General features: G+C 56.0%; 1 protein-coding gene across 5 annotated transcripts in view; it reads left to right on the plus strand.

Moving 5' to 3' along the window:
* Positions 1 to 19,748, plus strand: part of SORCS2 (sortilin related VPS10 domain containing receptor 2) — a 557,572-nt gene that overhangs the window by 460,746 nt on the left and 77,078 nt on the right. For all 5 annotated transcript variants that reach the window (XM_034951974.3, XM_034951976.3, XM_034951975.3 and 2 more), the window contains exons 5-7: positions 7,540 to 7,613; positions 14,992 to 15,056; positions 17,938 to 18,056. In XM_034951974.3, coding sequence (XP_034807865.2) covers positions 7,540 to 7,613; positions 14,992 to 15,056; positions 17,938 to 18,056 — 258 coding nt within the window. The remainder of the gene's footprint in view (positions 1 to 7,539; positions 7,614 to 14,991; positions 15,057 to 17,937; positions 18,057 to 19,748) is intronic.

Here is a 19,748-nt window from a genome sequence, read left to right on the forward strand (position 1 = left end):
GGGAGTGGTGGTGCACACTGATACTCCCAGGCAGGAGGATCGATTGAGCCCAGGAGTTTCAGGGCTGCAGAGAGCTATGATTGCACCACTGCATTCCAGCCTGGGTGATGGAGCAAGACTCTGGTTCAAAAAATCAAACTACAAAAAAAAGACAGGCACAGAGGGAAGACCACATAAAGACGAGGGAGAAGGCGGCGTTTGCAAGCCGAGGAGGGAGAAACCAACCCTGCCGATACCTTGATCTTGGACTTCTGGCCTCAGAACGGTGTGAGAATCTGTTTCTGTGGTTTAAGCTGAGCCCTCTGGGGTACGTTGTTATGGAAGCCCACGTCAGCTAATACAGCTTCCTGTGTGAACAGAACAACCTGGACAAAAACCCAGGGGCGGGAGGCACATGCGCGTTTTGGGATCAGGGTGCATCCTGTTGGTGGAGTGTGACTTATGCTACACCAGAGGGGGTTTGGTGGGAACAGGGCCCAGGGCAACCACTCAGGGCCTCGTCTGTCAGGCCGGGAGACCCGGACTCTTACCTGTGGAGATGTGGAGCTGGGAATGACGCTGTCCCGAAAAACAGGAGGTAGCCAGGGGACGAGAGTGAAGTAGGGATGTTCCAGGCAGAGGACATGGCTTGCGCAAAGGCCTGGAGGTGACAGAGCAAAATGACCCCCATTCCAGATGATTGAGCTTGGGGAACCGTGGGAGTGGGGTTAGCCAGGGTTTAGATGGGCTGAGCAAGACAGACTCTCAACCTCCTTCTTTAAGACAATTTAGCAATCGTGGGTGCTTTCTCCATGCATGTGGCAGCAAAGGAGGGTGGCTTAACAACGTGAACTCCCAGGATTGCTGAAGAGAAAGAGATGATTTCACTCATGGTACCAGGAGCGCAAAGTATTGCCAGACAACCACACACACAGCTGCCTTTCTCACCGCTCACTGTCAGCGTCACGGGTGGAGCCTTCATCCCTGAAGACACTGTGGAGGCGGAACACCTTTGCCGGGACAGTTCCATGAGGCAGGGCCCTGTCTGCTTTTCTTCAGCTGCGGGGAAGAGAGAAGGGACGTTTGCTGCAATTGCACTTGTGACAGTGGTGGGGTCTGTAGTTTTCAAGGCGAGCTCAGGAATTCATCCACTTCGGTAAGGGAATCAAGGCTGTGTGAGGAAGATCCAGTTCTGATATGGACGAGGAGGGCAGGTGGGTCGCCAGCCACCCAGGATTTGCTACGTTTCACACCTGCAGTCTCCTGGCCGTGGTTCCTTGGGCAACATCCTGGCCAGTCTTGCAGTGGGCTCAGCCCTCGGCTGGTTCTTCTGATCTGCTCATCCTCAGGGACCCTGCCATGGGCAGCCTGCATGAGAGCTCCAGGTGTGTTCATCTCGGCTCTGAAGCGTGAACCGTGGTAAAGCTTTGCTGCTGCAGGACCGGCTAATTGGCAGCTTAAGCATCTGAGCTTCGCTGCGGTAGCTTGCATAGTGTCTCATCGCTGAAGTTTCCGAGATGGGAGACTAGGGGAGGCAGGAGCAGCCGAGGTGGAGTGGGGAAGTGGGGTGGCCTGAGATGGAATGGGGTGCCGGCCCCTGAGGGCTCTGCTTATGGTGGGGCAGGTGGGGTGGCGGGCACCTCTGGGATTGTGGTTGCAGGACCTGGTGGATGGTGGGAAGGAGGGAGGCCATTTACTGAGACCGCAGAGGAGGAGGAGGAGGAAGACACGGAGGCTGGAGGAGCAGGGCTGGTTGAGAAAGGAGCCAGCTTCTGCTGGGCCCTGCTAAGTTGGGGGTGGTGCAGGGAGGAAGTGACCGTGGAGAGGGTGTCAAGGAGTCAGGGGTCATCAGGGCAGAAATGGGGACTGAGTCACTTCCTGGCAGGAGAGGATCCTGGAAGGGGGATGTGTGGCATGAGCCTCAGAGTAGGCCTGATGTCACCCCCAGGCAGCAGCGACCTTGGGACTCAGCCCCCGCCTTCCTCCGCCTGGGAGTATTTATAGAGGGCCTTCTAGGTTTCAGGAGCTGGGGCAACTGCTGGGAACAAAACAGACCAACCCCTGCCCTCGTGGGGCCTCCTTTCTAGATGAGGATGGGGGCGCAGAGCAGATGACGAGGGATGGGTTGGAAGCTGCTGGGTCTACTGAGGGCGGGCGGGGAGTGAGGGGGCTGCCAAGCGGCTTGGCCTCTGCATGGTTGGAGAGCTCAGAATGTGAGCTTGGACCTGCCATGGTGGAGGAAGAGAGGCTAGAAACCAGGGACAGGCACCAGGGCGGCCCCGGGGAGCAATGGGAGTGGACTGAGTGCCGTGGTAGAGGAAGAGAGGCTAGAAACCAGGGACAGGTGCCAGGGCAGGCCTAGGGAGCGATGGGAGTGGACTGAGTGATACAGGATGTCCTGGATCTGAGGAGCTAGAGGCCAGAGAACCAGGGTTCTGAGCCTAGCATGAGGGGACATGCCTGGGGATCCCTCCCCCAAGCCCAGCTGGCACTGGCACCAGGACATGAGGGTGTGGCGGACGAAGGCACTGCAGCCCCATCCTCTCTGGCACCTGGGCCCTGAGCACAGACTCTGACTTCACAGACAGGGCTCTAACCCTGGCTTTGCAATAGCAGGGGCAGGGCCTCTGAGCCAGCGGCCTTAGCAAAGGCCCGACCCAGGGGGTGACTTTAAAGTGAGTCTTGAACACCGGCTGGGGATGAGGAAGGGCATTCCAGGCAGAGGGCACAGCACGTGCAGATGCTCAGAGGACCCTGTGCACACATTAGTGCCACAAGTGTGAGTGAGCCCCGAGCTGAGCGTGCCTGGGGTGGGGGCATGCAGGGAGTGAGCAGGATGGCAGCCAGAGGGGGGTCCAATGGTATCGGGGGGACTGTGTACCCATGTGAGGGTGTGGGCTTTTTTGGAGGCCACACCTCTCCTGGACGGTCTGCGTGGAGAGTGGCAGGACCAGGTGTGCTCTGCAGCTGCAGGACCGAGGACTGGGAGCAGGGGTCCACGGAGACGGTGTGGCCCAGCTGGGCCATGGCCCTGGGTGGAGAGGGGTGCAGTGTGTAGCTGGTGCAGGGTACACAGTTGCATCTGAAGCATGGTGACTTATTAGACATGGCAGCAGGAAGGCGAGGACAGGAACCCAGGGAGGAAAAGGCCCTGGGTACTGGGCTTGGAGGCTGGGTCAGGAGCAGAGGGTGATTAGGCCCAGGAGGGCTTCCAGGAGGAGGGGGCACACCTGCCTGTGCTGAGAGGCAGGGCTGCACAGGGTTGGGCTTGATGACCTGTTTCCCTTCTGAGATTCTGCACATCCTTCTTTGGTGAACAGCAGTGGTGGCAGCGGTGTCTGCAACAGCAGTGACATCCATGATGTCGCTGGTTCGTCATAAGGTGGCGCCCGTGACAAGGACACGTGGGAACAGAAAAGAAGCACGCGGCACAGAAGAAGTCAGTTGTGGCGGCCCTCAGAGCCAGCAGATGTGGCCTCTGATCCTGGCAGCTATTAGTGTGAATGACGTGCCCGTTATGCAGATGAAGAATTTGGGTTGAGTGGTTGGCTTGAGCCTTCCTTCCTTCCTGGGCCAGTGACGGAAATTGCCGTGGTCAAATGATTCATTCTAGACAGATCCTGATCACAGAAGAAATAAAGAGAAGCGCATTCAAACCACAGATAATTCAAGTGCAGGTCTGACAGGGGGTGACCCTGGGTGAATCACTCAATTGCTGCGAGCCTCCATCTTCCGTCTGCACGAGGTATTATTAGAAGCATCTACTTCCTAGCGATGTTGTGGGGGCACCTTGAGAGGCAAAGGGCCCGGCTGGTGCTCGCACCTGGAGCGGATCCTGCTATTACGGGTGTTATCAGGCGGTGATCACGACAGAACGTGCTGTGTGCGTGGCAAGTGCAACCACTTTGCAGTGTGCCTGGATAATCCCCAACATCCCTCAAAGCGGGAGGCCAGATTCCCTTTTTAAGAAGTGGTGAAACTGAGGCTCAGAACAGCGTTGGAGCGCACGCAAGTTCTCCTGCTGTGCACGGTGGGCGCTAGTGGAGCCAGGCCTGCTGGAGCCCAAGAACCCTAGACTCACAGACGCTCCCCTTTGAAACACTACAGCTGGGGCATCATTTTATAGATGGGGAAACTGAGGCAAGAAACTGACTCAGAGGCCATGACACGGAGGCAGACGCCAGCTCCACAGACCCGGGTCCCTGCCTCCCTCTCCAGCCCTCTCTCCCAGCCCAGCCCAGCCCAGCCCAGCCCAGCCTGCCTCCTCCATCAGCTGCACCTGTGAGGCGGCGCCAGCGACCTCTCCTGGCCCAGGCCTGAATCTGCAACAAAACACGGTGAGCTCTGAGCTTTGCTTCTATAACAAGGACTTCAGCATATGATGCTTCTGGGGTGCAAAGGATCCCCTAAACACCACATAGTCCATCCTTCCTTGAGAAATGCAGTGCGGACCGTATTGCACCAATACAGCCCCTACCCCCAGAGGGGCAGCTGGCAAAAACATAATGCAAATCAAAGATGAACTGGGGACATCAGTTATAGAATCACTGGCCCAGCCCCGATGTCTGTGTTCACTCATCACCTAGGAGTTAGGGATGAGACATATTGAAATGCAAATGAACACCGAGCCAGAGTCAGAGGAGAGGCAAGGGAAAAGGGACAGAGTCTCCTGTTGTCCAGGATGGGGAAAGGCAAACACGTGTTGTGGATAGGCTGCGTGTCAGACACGGGCTACGCTTCCAAAGCACATGATCCGGTTGAATCATCCCGACCTTCTGAGTGAGGATGAGGATTGTCAGCCCAGTTTTATGGCTGGGGAAAACTGAGGCCTGCCCCGGTAGCTGGTTCCAGGTGAGGATGGGAGCCCAGGCTTCCTGGCATTGCTGTTAAGAGATTGTCCTGGCCACTCTGGAGAGAGAAGAGGAGGACAGACTGCCTCCACGAGGCCCCTCTGCTATCCCGTTCATCTCCTCCGGAGTGGACAGAGGCTTTTCCCAGTTGCTGTGCCAGACCCCTGTTGACTCCAGAAGGGATGGCACCGTGCCCAAGAGGCCACAGAAGAGACCTAGAAACAGCGAATGAGACACAGGGTTTATTGGAGGAAGTTACATGCAGGGACAGTCTGCTGGCAGTGGGCTGGACAGGGGAGCCGCTCCAGTTTGTAAGAAGCCTGCAGTTTATGTAGCTTTTTCCCTCCGCACCCTCCCCCTAGCAACCTCCTCCCAACCCAGAACAGAGGGCCTTGACCCCCGCAGGGCCTGCATTCCAAGGGATGGGCCAGGGCCTGTTCCTCACGGGTAACAGGTGAATCTCTGGGTTGGCCACTCCTGGATTCCTTAGCCGGGGACTCGGAAGGCACATTCTTCTTAGGCTGTGGAAACATTCTCAGGGTGTGCTTTGGTGACCTTCATCGGTTTAGGGGCTGCTTCAGGGAAGAAAGGGAAGGGAGAACAGGCTTCCTGCTTCTGCTGTTTTCTCGGTTTCCAAGATGCCACATTTGCGGTAGCATTTCCAGCACCCATAACCAGTTTCTCATATGGAGAATGGCACTGTGAAGTCCCACCCCCTGGCATGGTGGGGCTTGGTGTGGCCAAGAGGAGAGCCCTGATAGAGATGCCTTCCCCACCCGACACGCTGCTGTGCCCAAGAGCTGGCTTCCCTCCTGCCAGAGGAGATCTCGGCTCCCTCCAGGACTGTCTCTTCCATGAAGGAGGGGGAGGCCCTTTCCCACGGGCCATTGTGGAAAGGGGAGCAGCTCTGGGCCTTGCCCGTGGCCCTGGCAACTTCACCTGGCATTTCCAAAACTCATAGCTTGATCAAGGTCCTGTCTGTACCTGAGATCTCCAGGCCAGAGCACTGGGTGTGAACCTGAGGACCAGCTGGCCCCTTCCCTTCTCCCCAGGCCTGGGGCACTGACCCCCGGACCCCCGACCCCGCCCACTCCTCCCAGGTCTAGGAGTGGGCTCCCTGAGTATCCCGGGCCCCATTCACTCCTCCCCGGTTCCGGGGCACAGATCCAAGAACCCTCTCACCCTCTTTGCTCTGCTTACCCCTCAGAGGACCTGTCCAGCTGCCTGTGCAGGCCTCTCTCAAGCCCTGTCCTCCTCTCCATTCTGCTGCTGCCCCCAGCTGGGCCCAGGCCTGGCCTCCTCAGGGCTCCCTGCCTCCACCCACAGCCTCTGGTGTGGGCTACTTGAAACGCTGTCTGACCACGGACCCCCTGAGCGCCTCATCTTATCCGGCCTTGGCTGGTGGTTTTGGGCAGGGCCAGCTGTGTGATTTGCAGGGTGCAGTGCAAAGTGAAAAATGTTGACAATCAGGTCAAATGCTTTTCCTTTCTTCTGCGCTCTCTCTCTGGGCCTGTCACCATGTTGTTTATGAGCCATTTAACATTGTGCTCCCTGGCCCACAGGGACACCCTCCCAGGGCCCCAGGACCAGCCTCAAGACAGTGCTCAGGGCGCCCACCCCTGCCCCTTCCTAGGCCCAGGCCTGGCCCTGGCACTCACCAGGGACAAGGACAGTGGTGGTCACTGTGTGGAGACAGGACCACGGGCACAGGCAGCTGAGAACCCCTCCCGAGGGCACAGGGCTGGAGAGGGAGCCTGGGCAATCAGCCCAAGCCATGCTCTCTTGCCCCCTCAGCCTTCACTTCCAAAGCTCCAATTAAAGACACAATTTTTTTTTTCAGGTGGAGTTTTGCTCTTGTTGCTAGGGCTGGAGTGCAGTGGTGTGATCTTGGCTCACTGCAACCTCCGCCTCCTGGGTTCAAGTGATTCTCCTGACTCAGCCTCCCGAGTAGCTGGGATTACAGGCATGCGCCACCATGCCCAGCTAATTTTGTATTTTTAGTAGAGGCGGGGTTTCTCCATGTTGGTCAGGCTGGTCTCGAACTCCCAACCTCATGTGATCCGCCCGCCTCGACCTCCCAAGGTGCTGGGATTACAGGCGTGAGCCACCGCACCTGGCCCTAAAGACACAATTATTAAGACGTTCAAGTTGGCAGCTGCAGAGAATTAAGCCCCAGATGTGGGGCCCTTCTGAGCTAGGTCCCTGGGCGATGGCACTGGTCATACGCTGTGAGGCTGGCCCTGGTGTCAGGCCCCAGCCCACCTGCGCCTGCACTGACCCCTGCAGCAGATGCCACACCCCTGCTCGGGGCCACTGCTGTGTCCTGCTCTGCCATCCGTTCACTGCTCCAGCCCTGGCAACACGTGGCTCCTTCCTCCCAAACGCCCTTCCTCCCATCCTCACACAGGATTATAAAGTCCCTCCCACCTTTGAGGCTCAGACACACCTCCTCTGTGAGACCCCTCTGGATTTCACCCTGGAGAACCTTGTCTCCTGGCTCCTGCCAGCTGGCCCGGGGACAGGAATGGTTCCTCCTGGAGGCATTGGAGTTTGGTCTGCATCCCAGCATGAGCACAGCGCCTCCGCGTGTCCACTGGACAAGGCTGACTTCTCCTGGGGGATCTGCTGTGGTGAAGACATCACCCTCTCTCAGAAGCAGCTTATTCCTGACGTCCTGACCAAGCTTTTGTTTCTTTTTTCTGCCCTAAAGCTCTACGTGTCATCTGACTTGGGGAAAAAGTGGACACTTCTGCAAGAGCGAGTGACCAAAGACCACGTGTTCTGGTGAGAGCACTTCCCCACCCCGACCCCGTGGGGCCCGCAGCTCTGGTGAGAGCACTTCCCCCAAACCCTTGGGAGCCCATCCCTGCAGCTCCCTTTCCTCCTCTGGACCCTCCCCATCCCGGGGCTGGGTCCCCACCGTCCACTGCCTCTGCCTGCAGCCCCACACCCTCCTCGTCCCAGGGGAACCCCCAGTCGTTCTTCCTGCTCCGCATTGGGTGGTATCAGAAATGGTAGAGTCCAGGGGTTGGTGTCCCTCAGGCCACGTTTTTACCCATGAACCAGCTATGTGGCCCTGTGCCACTGCTGTTCCCTCCCCGAGCCTCACAGCATCCCCAGTGGAGAGAGGTGCCGATGTACACATGTCCCCAGCACAGCACGCGGCCCACCACTCCGCACTCCCTGCCCGACCCCAGGCCCTGACTCAGCCCCTGACTAACAGACCCCATGGGTGCTGACCCGGCCTGCCTCAGCCCTGCTCTCCTGCTTATCCACACCTGGGCCCCCCTTCCATTGCTCAGCCTGTCACCCTTCCCAGCCCCTGCTGGGTGCCAATGAGCAGGATAAGTTTGGGGTTGTACCCCAGACAAGCCCCCACCCTGGTCTCCTGAGGAGCCAGACCCGAGAAAGGAGGCTCCTGTCCCAGGCAGAGGGCCACTGGGGGCCTCTGTGTTCCGATGGTGGGTACCAGCCACTCGAGTGCATCCTCAGGGGAGCCTCTCAGTGTGCCCCCTGGGCAGCACCTCAGCCTCACTGCACAGGGGCACTCGGCTTTCCTTGAGAAATGTCTGTGGGATGCATCCATGAGGGCTGTGGAGGATAAGGGCTTGCCCAGGGTCTTAGGCAGCAGCGTGGGGCCAGGAGCCAGTGCAGCCGTTCAGAACTCAGGCCTGCCTCTCTCCTGCTGGGGCCATATCCCGTCCTTCTGGTCACACTGCCTTTCATGTTGCACCGCTCCTTGATGTGCTGATTCCATGGCATTCCTCTTTCTTGTGCGTGTACACACACACACACACACACACACACACACACACACACACACAGTGCTAGCCTTTCTCTTTCTTATCCCACGTGTGGAACAGACCATTGCACGGGCCTCCTGCACAGGCCACAGCCCGGTCTCCCCAACAGAAAAACACACGGAAAGGGCTTCCTACCCGTCCCGAGGGCGCAGGGCTGGAGGGGGAGCCCGGGCTATCAGCCCTACACACACTCTCTTGCCCCCTCAGCCTTCCCTTCCAAAGCTCCAATTAAAAACAAAATTATTAAGAGGTTCAAGTTGGCGGCTGCAGAGTGGGCAAGGGCCCTTCGTAATGTCACGCTGACCGTGGCAGGAGACTGGCGTCCTGGCCACCCCACAGGCTGAAGGAAGCCTTTTTCCTCTGGAATGCCGACTGCTGGTGTACACGCCGTTGGCTCATGGGGAGAGGCGACGGCCGTCTGTCTGCGGATTGCCCACGGGAGGGCCCGGTTCCTCCCTCGGAAACCAGAGCACAGCCATCCATCACTGGCCTTGTCATTGCTGTCAACTGTCAGGAGCCAGAGCTGCCCTGCCTGGGCCTGAGCGCTCACAGAGGTGGGGAGCAGAGCCAGGAGGTGCGATTTCTGAGCCAAGTCGCTCTGGGGGATTGGCAGAGCTCTGTTCACTCCCAGGCCAGGCCGGGCTCATGGACAGCTCTCCAGCCAGAGAAAGAAACCGACCCATAGCGCCCAGAGGGAAATTGGCGATAATTCAAACGTGTTATTATCTCAGGCAAATCAAATTGTTTCCTCCCCCAAGTTTCCCTGCTGTTATTCGAGGGAATCACAGCAGACGCTGACCACCACGGCCCCCGGCCCTGGGATCTCTCCTGGAGCGTGGTGACAGCGGTGGGGATGCCTCCCCTCCCCTTGTAAGCGGTGAATAATGCTGTTTTGACAGCATTTCCAAGGAGTTCTTTGTCCTTGAACTGACAGCGGGAATTGCCAAAGCCCCGTGTTCTGTCTGAAGCTCAGACTCATTAACGTTTTGTGAAGCTACACAGCAAGCAAGCTCATTAGAGTGGCCTGCAAGCGAGAGGGAGCAGCCCCAGGTGCCCTGATACCTGCTGCCTCCTGGGCAGGGCCTCGGGTACCCGCCCCCCACCCTGCCCTCAGTGTCTCCACGCCCCAGAACAGAATCATAACAGCAGCTGCCCCGCAGCCATCCTGCTTTGAATACTGAGTGTCCGCTGGGCAGCGCATGGAGGCTCTGAGTGCACCATTCCACGGCATCCCCACAGCAGCCCATGCGGGTCTCCCTCATGTCACAGGGAAGAACTGAGGCTTGGGCACACATTCTAGGTCTCATGTCACAGGAGGGAACTGAGGCTTGGATAGGCTCGGGCCCACATTCTAAGTCCTGCTGCCCCCAAGCTGTAGCCCTGAGACTCGGTCCACCTCTGGCTGTGGCCAGGGCCCTTGCCCACTCTGCTGGGTGGTCTGGCCGCCTGGGCTTCACCGGGTGTTCCTGCATCTGCCTCCTTGCTCAGCCCCACACTCACCCAGGGAAAGCCTCAGCCTTCCTCTCCATTCGCTCCGGGCCTGGCCCTGGTGCAGGGCACGGGGGCGGCAGGGCCTCTGTCCATAGAAGGAAGAGGTAGAGGTCTCCCCACTACAGCCTTGATGATCACACCTTTCTGGGCTTAACAGAACCATTTGCACTGGAGCTGCCCTCAGCACAAATGGGGTGAAAGTCAGTTCCCACCTCCCCAAAACACTCACTCCCTGAGGGCCACCTGCCCCCGGCCAGCTCACTGGCCTGCCATTTCTAAGCAGTGGAGACCTCAACAAGCAAGAAGGCCTGTGTGTCAGGCTTGCCATTTCCTGCGGGGAGTGGGGCTTTATCTGAGTTGTTATAAATACGGTCTAACAGAGTCTTCAAAACCTATGACTGAGGGGCCTGGAGCAGGCACCAGGCCTCAGGCCACCTGTACACCGGTGTCTAGCCCAGGGCCTTCGCCAGTACACTGAGAAATGGCTGTGGGAAGTGCTCAGAGCAAGAGACTAAAGGAACAAACATGGTAAATAAATGAATTTATAGGGTGAGTGACTCAGGAAATGAATGAGTAAATGGCTGAGTGAGTGATGAGTTAGGTAATGAATGAATGAGTGAATAAATGAGTGAATGAGTAGGTGAGTGAGTGAATGAGTAACAACTGAGTGAGTAAATGGATGAGTAAATAACTGAGTGTGTGATTGAGTGAGGGAATGAATGAGTGAATGACTGAGTGGTGAGTTAGGTAATAAATGAGTGAATAAATGAGTAGGTGAGTGAATGAATGAATGAGTAAATAGCTGAGTGTGTGATTGAGTAAAAGAATGAGTGAATGAATGAGTGAGCAAGTAACTGACTGAATGAATGAGTGAGTGGGTGAGTGAGTCACTGAATGAGTTAGTGAGTGAGTGAATGAGTGACTGAGTGAATGAGTAATTAGTGAATGACTGAGTCTGTGATTGAGGGAATGAGTGAGTAGCTGAGTGAGTCTGTGACTGTGAGTGAATGAGTGGCTGAGTGAGTGAGTCTGTGACTGGGTGAGTGAATGAGTGAGTGAGTCTGTGACTGTGAGTGAATGAGTGGCTGAGTGAGTGAGTCTGTGACTGGGTGAGTGAATGAGTGAGTGAGTCTGTGACTGAATGAGTGAGTGAATGAGTAAGTGAGTGAGTGAATGAGTAAGTGAATGAGTGAGTGAGTCACTGAGTGAATGAGTGAGTGAGTGAATGAGTGAGTCTATGGTTGAGTGAGTGAATAAGTGACTGAGTGAGTGGACGAGTGATTAGTGAATGAGTGACTGAGTGAGTCTGTGATTGAGTGAATGAGTGGCTGAGTGGCTGAGTGAGTGAGTCTGTGACTGAGTGAGTGAATAAGTGAGTCTGATTGAGCAAATGTGTGACTGAGTGAGTGAGTGAATGAGCGAGTGGATAAGTGAGTGAGTCGGTGATTGAGTGACTGAGTGAGTGGCTGAGTGAGTGAGTGAGTGGGTGAGTGAATGAGTCTGTAATTGACTGAGTGGTTAAATGAATAAGTGAGTCTGTGACTGAGTAAGTGAATGAGTGACTGAGAGAATGAGTGAGTGAGTGAATGAGTCTGTGATTGAGTGAGTGAATGAGTGAGTGGGTGAGTGAGTGAGTCTGTGATTGAGTGACTGAGCGAATGAGTGAGCGGGTGAGTCAGTGAGTCTGTGATTGAGTGAGTGACTGAGTGAGTGGGTGAGTGAGTGAGTCTGTGATTGGGTGAGTGGGTGAATGAATGAGTGAGGGCAGAGGGAGCCTGTGCCCCAGGTGTCATTGCCCCGCTTCACAGATGATGGATGATGAGGCTAAAATTCTATATTGCTGGTGGAGGGCCTGCTGCTGAAGGGAACAATGCCTGTCTGTATTCAGGAGAGAGCAATGTCAGGCCTGAGACCTCCTTTCCAAGGAGCTTACAAATGGTCTATTCACAAAAGCCGAAATCAACACTCCACCTTGAAAGGGAGAGCTCTTTAACTAGGGTCAAAATGATTGATGCTGGTGCCCCTGTGTTTGAAATCTCAATAGACTACAGGGGAGTCCCAGCTGGCTCCCGCCACATGGCACATATGTGGGGTCTGTGCCACTCAAACCCATTTATGGATTTCCCCTGTCCACCTGGGGCCACTTGGGTAGACCTGATCCCTGGAGAAGGTGAGGCAAATGGGGATCCTGGTGCCAGGCAGGTTGGGAGGAAGGTTGGGAACCGAACGGGGCCAAGTCTGGGTGGGAAACTGTCAATGGTGGGGAGAGGCCATGGGGGACTGGGCACTGTGCCTGAGACATCTCAACCACTTGCAAGCAGGCTATGTGGGTGCTCCTGCCCCCAGCGCTGAGTGGCCACTGATACCAGGAAGTGACTTCCTCATCTTGAGGCTCAGTTTGCTCTTGGGCGTGTCCATGAGAGGGACTGGTGTGGTAAATGGATAAGCGGCTTTAACAGTCATATTAGTTGGAATGTGTGTGATAACAAACATGACCAGCCACCAAATCCAGGAGTTCCCAGGGAGTCTTGCTTCGCAGAAGGCTAAAGCAGGTGGAAGTTTTCAGTGTGAAGAAAGTGGCAGGTAGATGACAGTTCAGTGGGCACATGGAGATGGTGAAATCTGGGAGATGGGATGCGGTGCTTGGTTTGAGAAACCCTGGACCAGGTCCTCACTAAGGTTCCTTTCATTAAAAAAAAAAAAAAAAAATCTGCACTCCCCTCCTGGGAGCCAGGCCCAACACTGGGCATATATTGAATATGACACCAAAATTGGACTCCATCCCTGCCTTCCCTGGAGGACCAGCGTATGAAGCTGTGACCCTAGGACATGTCTTCTGTCCCGCCTCAGGCCTCATTCCAGGTGCTTCATAGGCTTGGCCCCTCACAGAACCCCTGTGAGCCAGGTGGTGAATGGATGGGTGGATGTCCCTCAAAGGCGAGGCTTTCAGACTTGCCAACCCTGAGCAGCAGCCTTTGCCCTGTCATTGCTGGCTCTGCAGCACTGAGAGGACGAGTACTGCATAAATTCAAGGCAGAATTGCTGCCAGAGTAATTACTGGAAAAGCCAGGAGAGAGTGTCCAAGAGGGCAAGCGAGGCTTTCCACCTCCAGCCAGCCCCATGCAGGTGGGCAGTCTGTGAGAGCACAGGGAAGAGCCTTGGACAAAGGGGCCAGGGCACGTGTAGACTCCAGCTGAGACCCTGGACTGAGGGTGGGGCAGCTGTACTCCTCCCCCCACCACTATCCCTTCACCGCATTATTTGGTACACAATGCTGTACATAGCTAGGAAGCAACCTGTGTGATGAAAAGATGTTGCTTTGGAAATGGCAGAACCTGGGTAGTGGATCTTGCTCTATTAGCTTTATGAGCTTTGATCTGTTTTCACCTGTCTGGGCCTTGGTTTCCTCGTCTGTAAAATGGGTATAATCAAACCATTCGGGATCATTCAAGATAAGTATGATAAGGCAACTAGAGCACCTAGGACATTCCCTGTACCTGAGCACCTGCCACCAAATGGAGCTATTAAGTGAGTTCAAGTGACACGCTGTGTGCAGCACAGACTCAGGACCTGGATTTTGCCTCTCAAGACAGAAGCTTCCTCCCTCTTCTCCTGCCCAGTTAAAGACTTCGCCCAGCAGGGCAATGAAACGGGGAGAGGAGTCGGACAGGAATGAGGTGTGGGTGGATTGAGGGTGGAGTGGGAGAACCACAGCCCCCGCCTGAGTGTCCTGACCCAGGAGCCCACAGGGCAGCTGCAGTGTCTCCTTTATCTCTGTCCCCAGGACCCGCAGCGGGCCTTGGACACAGTAGGTTTGTCCCACAGGGCTCTTAGAGATATCTATGGAACTCAGCCACTTGGCAAAACTCCTGCATTTCCTTCACGGCTTCTCTGAAGCTGGGACCACCCCCAAAGGAGGCAGAGTCCCATAACAGATGGGACATCTAGACTTGTGGTATTAGGAGAAGGCCTTGGTTGTGAGCAGGGCAGTGTGTGGGGTCTGAGGAGAGCATGCATTTTGGGATCCAGCAGACCTGGGCAGGAGCCTGAGACTGCCCTGGTCTGAGCCATGTTGCCTCAGGCAAGTCACAGACCCGTTCTGGCCCTAGTGGGGTCACCTATGGATGCAGATGAAGGCACCTGCCTCACAGTGCACAGTCCAGGCCCATGTGTGGGGACAGCCTGGTGCAAACTGTCGAGTGATGGGGTAGGGGGTGCATTCCTCTTGCTGGAGCCTTCGCCACCTCACGAAAGGATTCAGGCAAATCCCTGGAGGCAGCACCAGGGGGAGGGCTGATGGCTGAGAGAGGAATCTTCCCAAGGCCACACTTGACCAGGTCATGGGGAGCAGGAGACGGAGCAACAGCTCAGGTGAGCCTGGCTTGAATCCCAGGTCAGCCCTTAGCACTGTATGGCTCTGGGAGAGTCATTTTGCTTCTCTGAGCCACAGTTTCCATATTTATAAAATGAGGATAGGATGGGAGTCCCAGGCCTGCCTGCCTCCTGTAGTCATTTTAGATGATCAAAATAAAACAAAACAAACAAAAATGAAAAAGCAACGTGAAAGTCTTTTATGAAGAAGAAAGTCTTTTACAAACACTCCCATGGCAGGAAGAAACCCAACCCCCTCAGCTCACACAAGAAAGACGCAGAGACTCCAACCCCCTCAGCTCACTCAAGGAAAACGCAGAGACTCCAAGCACCTCAGGAGCAGGTGGGGTCCTGGGGAGGTGATGCCCTCTGGACCCACAGAGCAAGGGCGGCTTCAGAACCAGGGAGGCCACGTGGCTGCAGGGAGTGTGGGGAGCTGCTGGGGGACGGGCGTGGTGACTCCATTCCCGACCCCAGCCTCAGCTCTTCTTTTCCAGGTCTGTGTCTGGGGTGGACGCTGACCCTGACTTGGTCCACGTGGAAGCCCAGGACCTCGGTGGAGGTAAGCCGGGCAGTGCACAGGCACCAGGTATCCCTGAGTCACCTCGCACCCGACACAGCTCAGCTGCACCTGTGTTCAGTCGCTTGTCCCCAGTGGCTGGCCCTACACAGCCGGCCTCACTGTGTCTCGATGTGGCATGATTTTAAATGTGCTTGTTTTCCAGCTGGGGAGGAATCGAAGTCAGGGAGCTCCACTCCAGTGGAAAAGTCTATTAAGAGGGTGATTTGTTCTGGCTCCTGAGCACTGAGTGTTTCCCACTCACTCAGCCCCCCACCCCTGGCATGTGCCAAGTGTGGAGGTGGGGGGTGGGGGTGGGGGCACGGGTGTGCACACCGGACCCAGCCAACTTCCTGCCCAGGGCCGTACATGCTGTGTGACAGGAGGGTGCTCTGAGGAGGGCAGAGCAGCTGAGTCCCCACAGAGACATCCTCTGTGCAGGATCACCTGAGCCAGGATGTGTCCCCATTAAAACAGAAATGCCGGCATCAGCTCCCAGCCCTGCCGCTGGCCAACCTCGGGGCCCGAGGCCAGTCACCCCAGTCTCCTGGCCTGTGAAATGGATAGTGATATGAAATAAGTGAATGCAGAGTCCTCAACGCGGGGTCATCATGGCCAAGCTTTCGGGGGCAGGGTCAGTTGTTAGGTGTGGCTCCCCGCCCTACCCCCCACCCCTACCCCACCCCCACCCTGCCACACTTGGGCAGGCGGGGCCAGCGCTATTACTGTTCTGTGTTGATAACCAGGGCAACAGCTCAGGGGCAGTCCAGGTTTGCCTGGGGTCACAAGGTCCCGGCTGGTGCACCTCTCACCACCCCTGCTGGGAATGCTCCTCTCTTTTTGAATTTCTTACCTTTGATCTCAGGCACCCTGCCAGCCACCTCTGCTGGGCTCCACCATCCCAGCTCTGCACTCTCCAGGGCCTGGAACTCCTTGAGTACCAGTGGAGGCTACTGATCACCTGTGTAAGGCTGCTGAATGAATAAGCACCTAGCCAGATGCCGGGGTTGCCCCTGAGTAGCCTACTGGGCAAAACATTGCAAAATAACATGTGCTACAGAGAGAAAGACTCACTGTCCGCATCACACCACGTTGTCTGGGTTAGCTGTCTGCCCTTTCCAGAGCTTCAGCTGGCCCTGGCTCATGAGCACCCACTGTCCACAGCTCTTTTCAACTCCATATTCACCAATTTCATCTAGGTGGCTCCTGCATGGCCATGTGGGGTTGTGTATACCACAGAAATTGGCAAGCACTATCATCAGGGCTACTATACCCAGCACACAACCCATCAGCCTGAGAGGTGGCCCTGGTCTGTTGTGTTGGCTCTAGGCCTGGAACACTGAGAGCCTGACCATGGTGAGATGGATGAATGAGTGAGTGATTGAGGGAATGAATGAATGAATAGGTGAGTGAGTGAGTGAGTGAGTGAGTGAGTGAGTGGATGAGTGAGTGGGTGAATGAGTGAATAAGTGAATAGGTGTGTGAGTGAAGGAATGATTGAGTGAGTGAAAGAGTGGGTGAATGAGTGAGTGAGTGAGTGAATGAGAGAATGAGTGAGTGGGTGAATAAGTGAGTGAGTAATTGAAAGAGTGTGTGAGTGAATGAGTGATGAGTGAGTGAAAGGGTGGGTGAATGAGTGAGTGAGTGAGTGAATGAGAGAATGAGTGAGTGGGTGAATAAGTGAGTGAGTAATTGAAAGAGTGTGTGAGTGAATGATTGAGTGATGAGTGAATGAGTGAGTGAGTGAAGAGTGAATGAGTGAGTGAGTGAAGAGTGAATAAGTGAGTGAGTGAATAAGTGAGTGAGTGAATGAGTGAGTGAATGAATGAGTGAGTGAGTGATTGAGTGAGTGAGTGAGTGAGTGAATGAGTGAGTGAGTGAGTCAGTCAGTCAGTAGATTGTTGACTGATCCTGCCCCTGAGCTAGTCATTTCACTGCATCTCCAGCCAGGCAGCCCCACTGCGGGAAGTTCAGTGGTTCAGTGTTGAGTGCCGGGCACACCAGTCAGTTTCAAGGGAACATGGGTGTGGCTCAGGAGGGCTTGGCAGTGGCCTGGTGCTGCTGCCCACGTACCCTCTGTGTACACTGCCTTCTGCCTCCTCTGAACAGCCCGGGCAGGTGGGCCCACCCCATTGTTCAGTGCAGAAACCTGAGGCTGAGCTCAGGGGTGGGCCTTTCTGGTTCTTAAACGTCTTCCCTTAACCATTCTCCATGCTGCCGGGTCACCCAGGGCCGGGGGCAGGAGGAGGAGGAAAAGGAAGAGGAGGAAGAGGAGGAGGAGGAGGCACCCTTCCCTTGGTCCCTTTGGATAAATCTTCCTCCTGGCTCACAAGCTGGAACGCAGAGCTTCCTGAGGCCTCCAGGATCCAGCTCCTCCACATAAATTTGCCCCAGGGAAACAGAAGAACTTTAAATTAGCAGCTCCCTGACAAAGCGTGCATTCAATATTGCTCAACCATAAATATTTGGAAAAGGGTAGAAGCATTTGCTTAAAATTTGGGGGAAAAGAACCCTTGAGCCCCACCCGCCCCCATCCCTGCTTAGGTGTGAGAGACTTCAGGAGGGTGTGGAGGCTGTGCATGTCTGGGTGTGACGAGGTACCCACCATCGCCTGTGCTGACCCCTCCTGCAGGGGATGGCAGGCTCCAGAGTAGCACGAACACCTTCCTGAGGGTTGAAGGAGCTCGTGTCAGAGTGCAGGTGGCCCACAGTGAGCGAGGATGACACCCTCAGCCGCAGGTGTCATCACAGTGGCCTTTAGAATTCAAGCCCACGAAGCCACACCACAGTGGTATTGGAGGAGGATGGAGTCCAGCACATGTCTCGGGCTGTCTCTGGCTCCGGCTGGAGTCTGACCGCCTGGGTCGGCGCCTCTCTCCTGTAGATTTTCGGTACGTCACCTGCGCAATCCACAATTGCTCCGAGAAGATGCTGACAGCCCCGTTCGCAGGCCCCATTGACCACGGGTCTCTGACCGTGCAGGACGATTACATCTTCTTTAAGGTAAGGTTGCTTCCGGGGCTTTTGGAAATTGGCAACAGGTGACGTGGCGGATGACCCGTTCGCGGCAAAAATGGAATCGCTCAGAAAAGAGGCAATAAAACAGGTATTTCACTCTCAAATGCTACTTCGCAGGTCACGGTTTCTGACCGTGGCTGTGGCTGCAGCCATCCACAGAAGCCCTCGCAAGCCCAGAACTGTGGCTCAGGGACACTGAGGCTCCACCTCCCTTCTGGCCACCACGAACCTCCCAGCCACTCGGGGTCCCCAAACCTAAGCCCATTTAGTCCCATTTGGCTTTATCAGTGACTTTGGAACTGACCAGGACTGCTTCTGGTCCCGGCTCTTGGCCACCAGGCACCGGCTATCCACAGCCCTGTGACCAGGACCCTGCTGCCTGTGCCCTCAGGTCACAGGTGGGCCCACCCTCAGCAGCCATGTGGTCCCAGCTAATTCAGAAACTCTAGCACACAACCAATCCATCCAGCTTTTCTTCACCTTCATGGATGGGGAGCTCAGCCCTCTCGAAACAGCCTAGCCCTCTGCTGAGTAGCCCATCACTGGCCTGTTTCTTCTGGCCCTGAGACAGAGTCTGCGTCATCGGACTCCCATCCACTGGGTTCTGTTCTGCCCTCTGGGACCCTGTAAAACAAATCCAAAGTTTCCCCCAAGGAAGCCCCTTGAGGGCAGCTGCTGGGTGCCCTCTCCCCAGAAGGGCCTCCGTGCTTCCCAGCCTCCTCCTTCCCATGTCTCAGCCACACTTGGTCACCCCAGCTCCCCACTCTACACTCAGTGTGTGCCAAGGGCCACCATGGAGTTAGGCGCTAGGGCAGGCATTGGGCATCCCATCCCCCACTGTTAAAGCAGGCCAGGCAGGAGGCTGCTGCTGCCACTGCCCCTAACCTCCAGCCCTGCCCAGTCTCCACTGCTCTCTGCTGAGCCCCAGCCCCTGGCTTTTGATCCTCAGTCCATGCATTTGCTCGTACTGTTCCCTGTGCTGTGCCTCGCTTCTCCACTGGCTGATTCCTGCTCCTTCTCAAAGACTCAATCATGCACTTCCTCCTCCAGGAAGTCTTCCCTGACTTCTGCCTCCAATTCAGGGTCACTGGTGCCTCCTCTGAGGACCCCCAGCCCTGTGCCTTCCTCCATCACAGTCCAGGCCCCACTGTGTCATTCTGTACCATTTACTCCTTTTGTCCCTACACCTGACTCAGGCAAGCTGAGGCTGGGCTCTAGGTCTGAACCCCCCACCTGCTTTCCCAGCTCCTAGCATTGCATTTCTGCAGATGTCCACTAAGTACCAGAGCAAAGACAGTGTCAGCTCTCTGGGCAACCATCTCCCATGTTGAGTGGTTTCTAAACGTTAGACAGGCTCGCCTGTCAAAGCCCTGCAGCCTAAGACCCCCGGAGCTCACCTATGGCCGAGCAGGCTGGGTTATCACTCAGTGCAGCAAGGGGGAACACATGCCCTGGGGAACCTGGGCGTCTCAGAGAGGTTAGGAGGGCCTGATTGTCAGGTGTGGGCTGCAGGAGGTGATCTGGGGGGGTTGCGAGGAAACCGGGTGTGACTCTGGATTGAGGGATGTGAGGAGGTGAGGTCCTGCTAGGATTGGGCATCTCAATCAATCTTCTCTAAAGGGAGGGGCGATTCAGGGGAGGCAGGAGACTCAGGGGGAGGCAGGAGCCGGTCAGTAA

The sequence above is a fragment of the Pan paniscus genome, chromosome 3, assembly GCF_029289425.2.
Source record: "Pan paniscus chromosome 3, NHGRI_mPanPan1-v2.0_pri, whole genome shotgun sequence".
Classification (NCBI taxonomy): domain Eukaryota; kingdom Metazoa; phylum Chordata; class Mammalia; order Primates; family Hominidae; genus Pan; species Pan paniscus.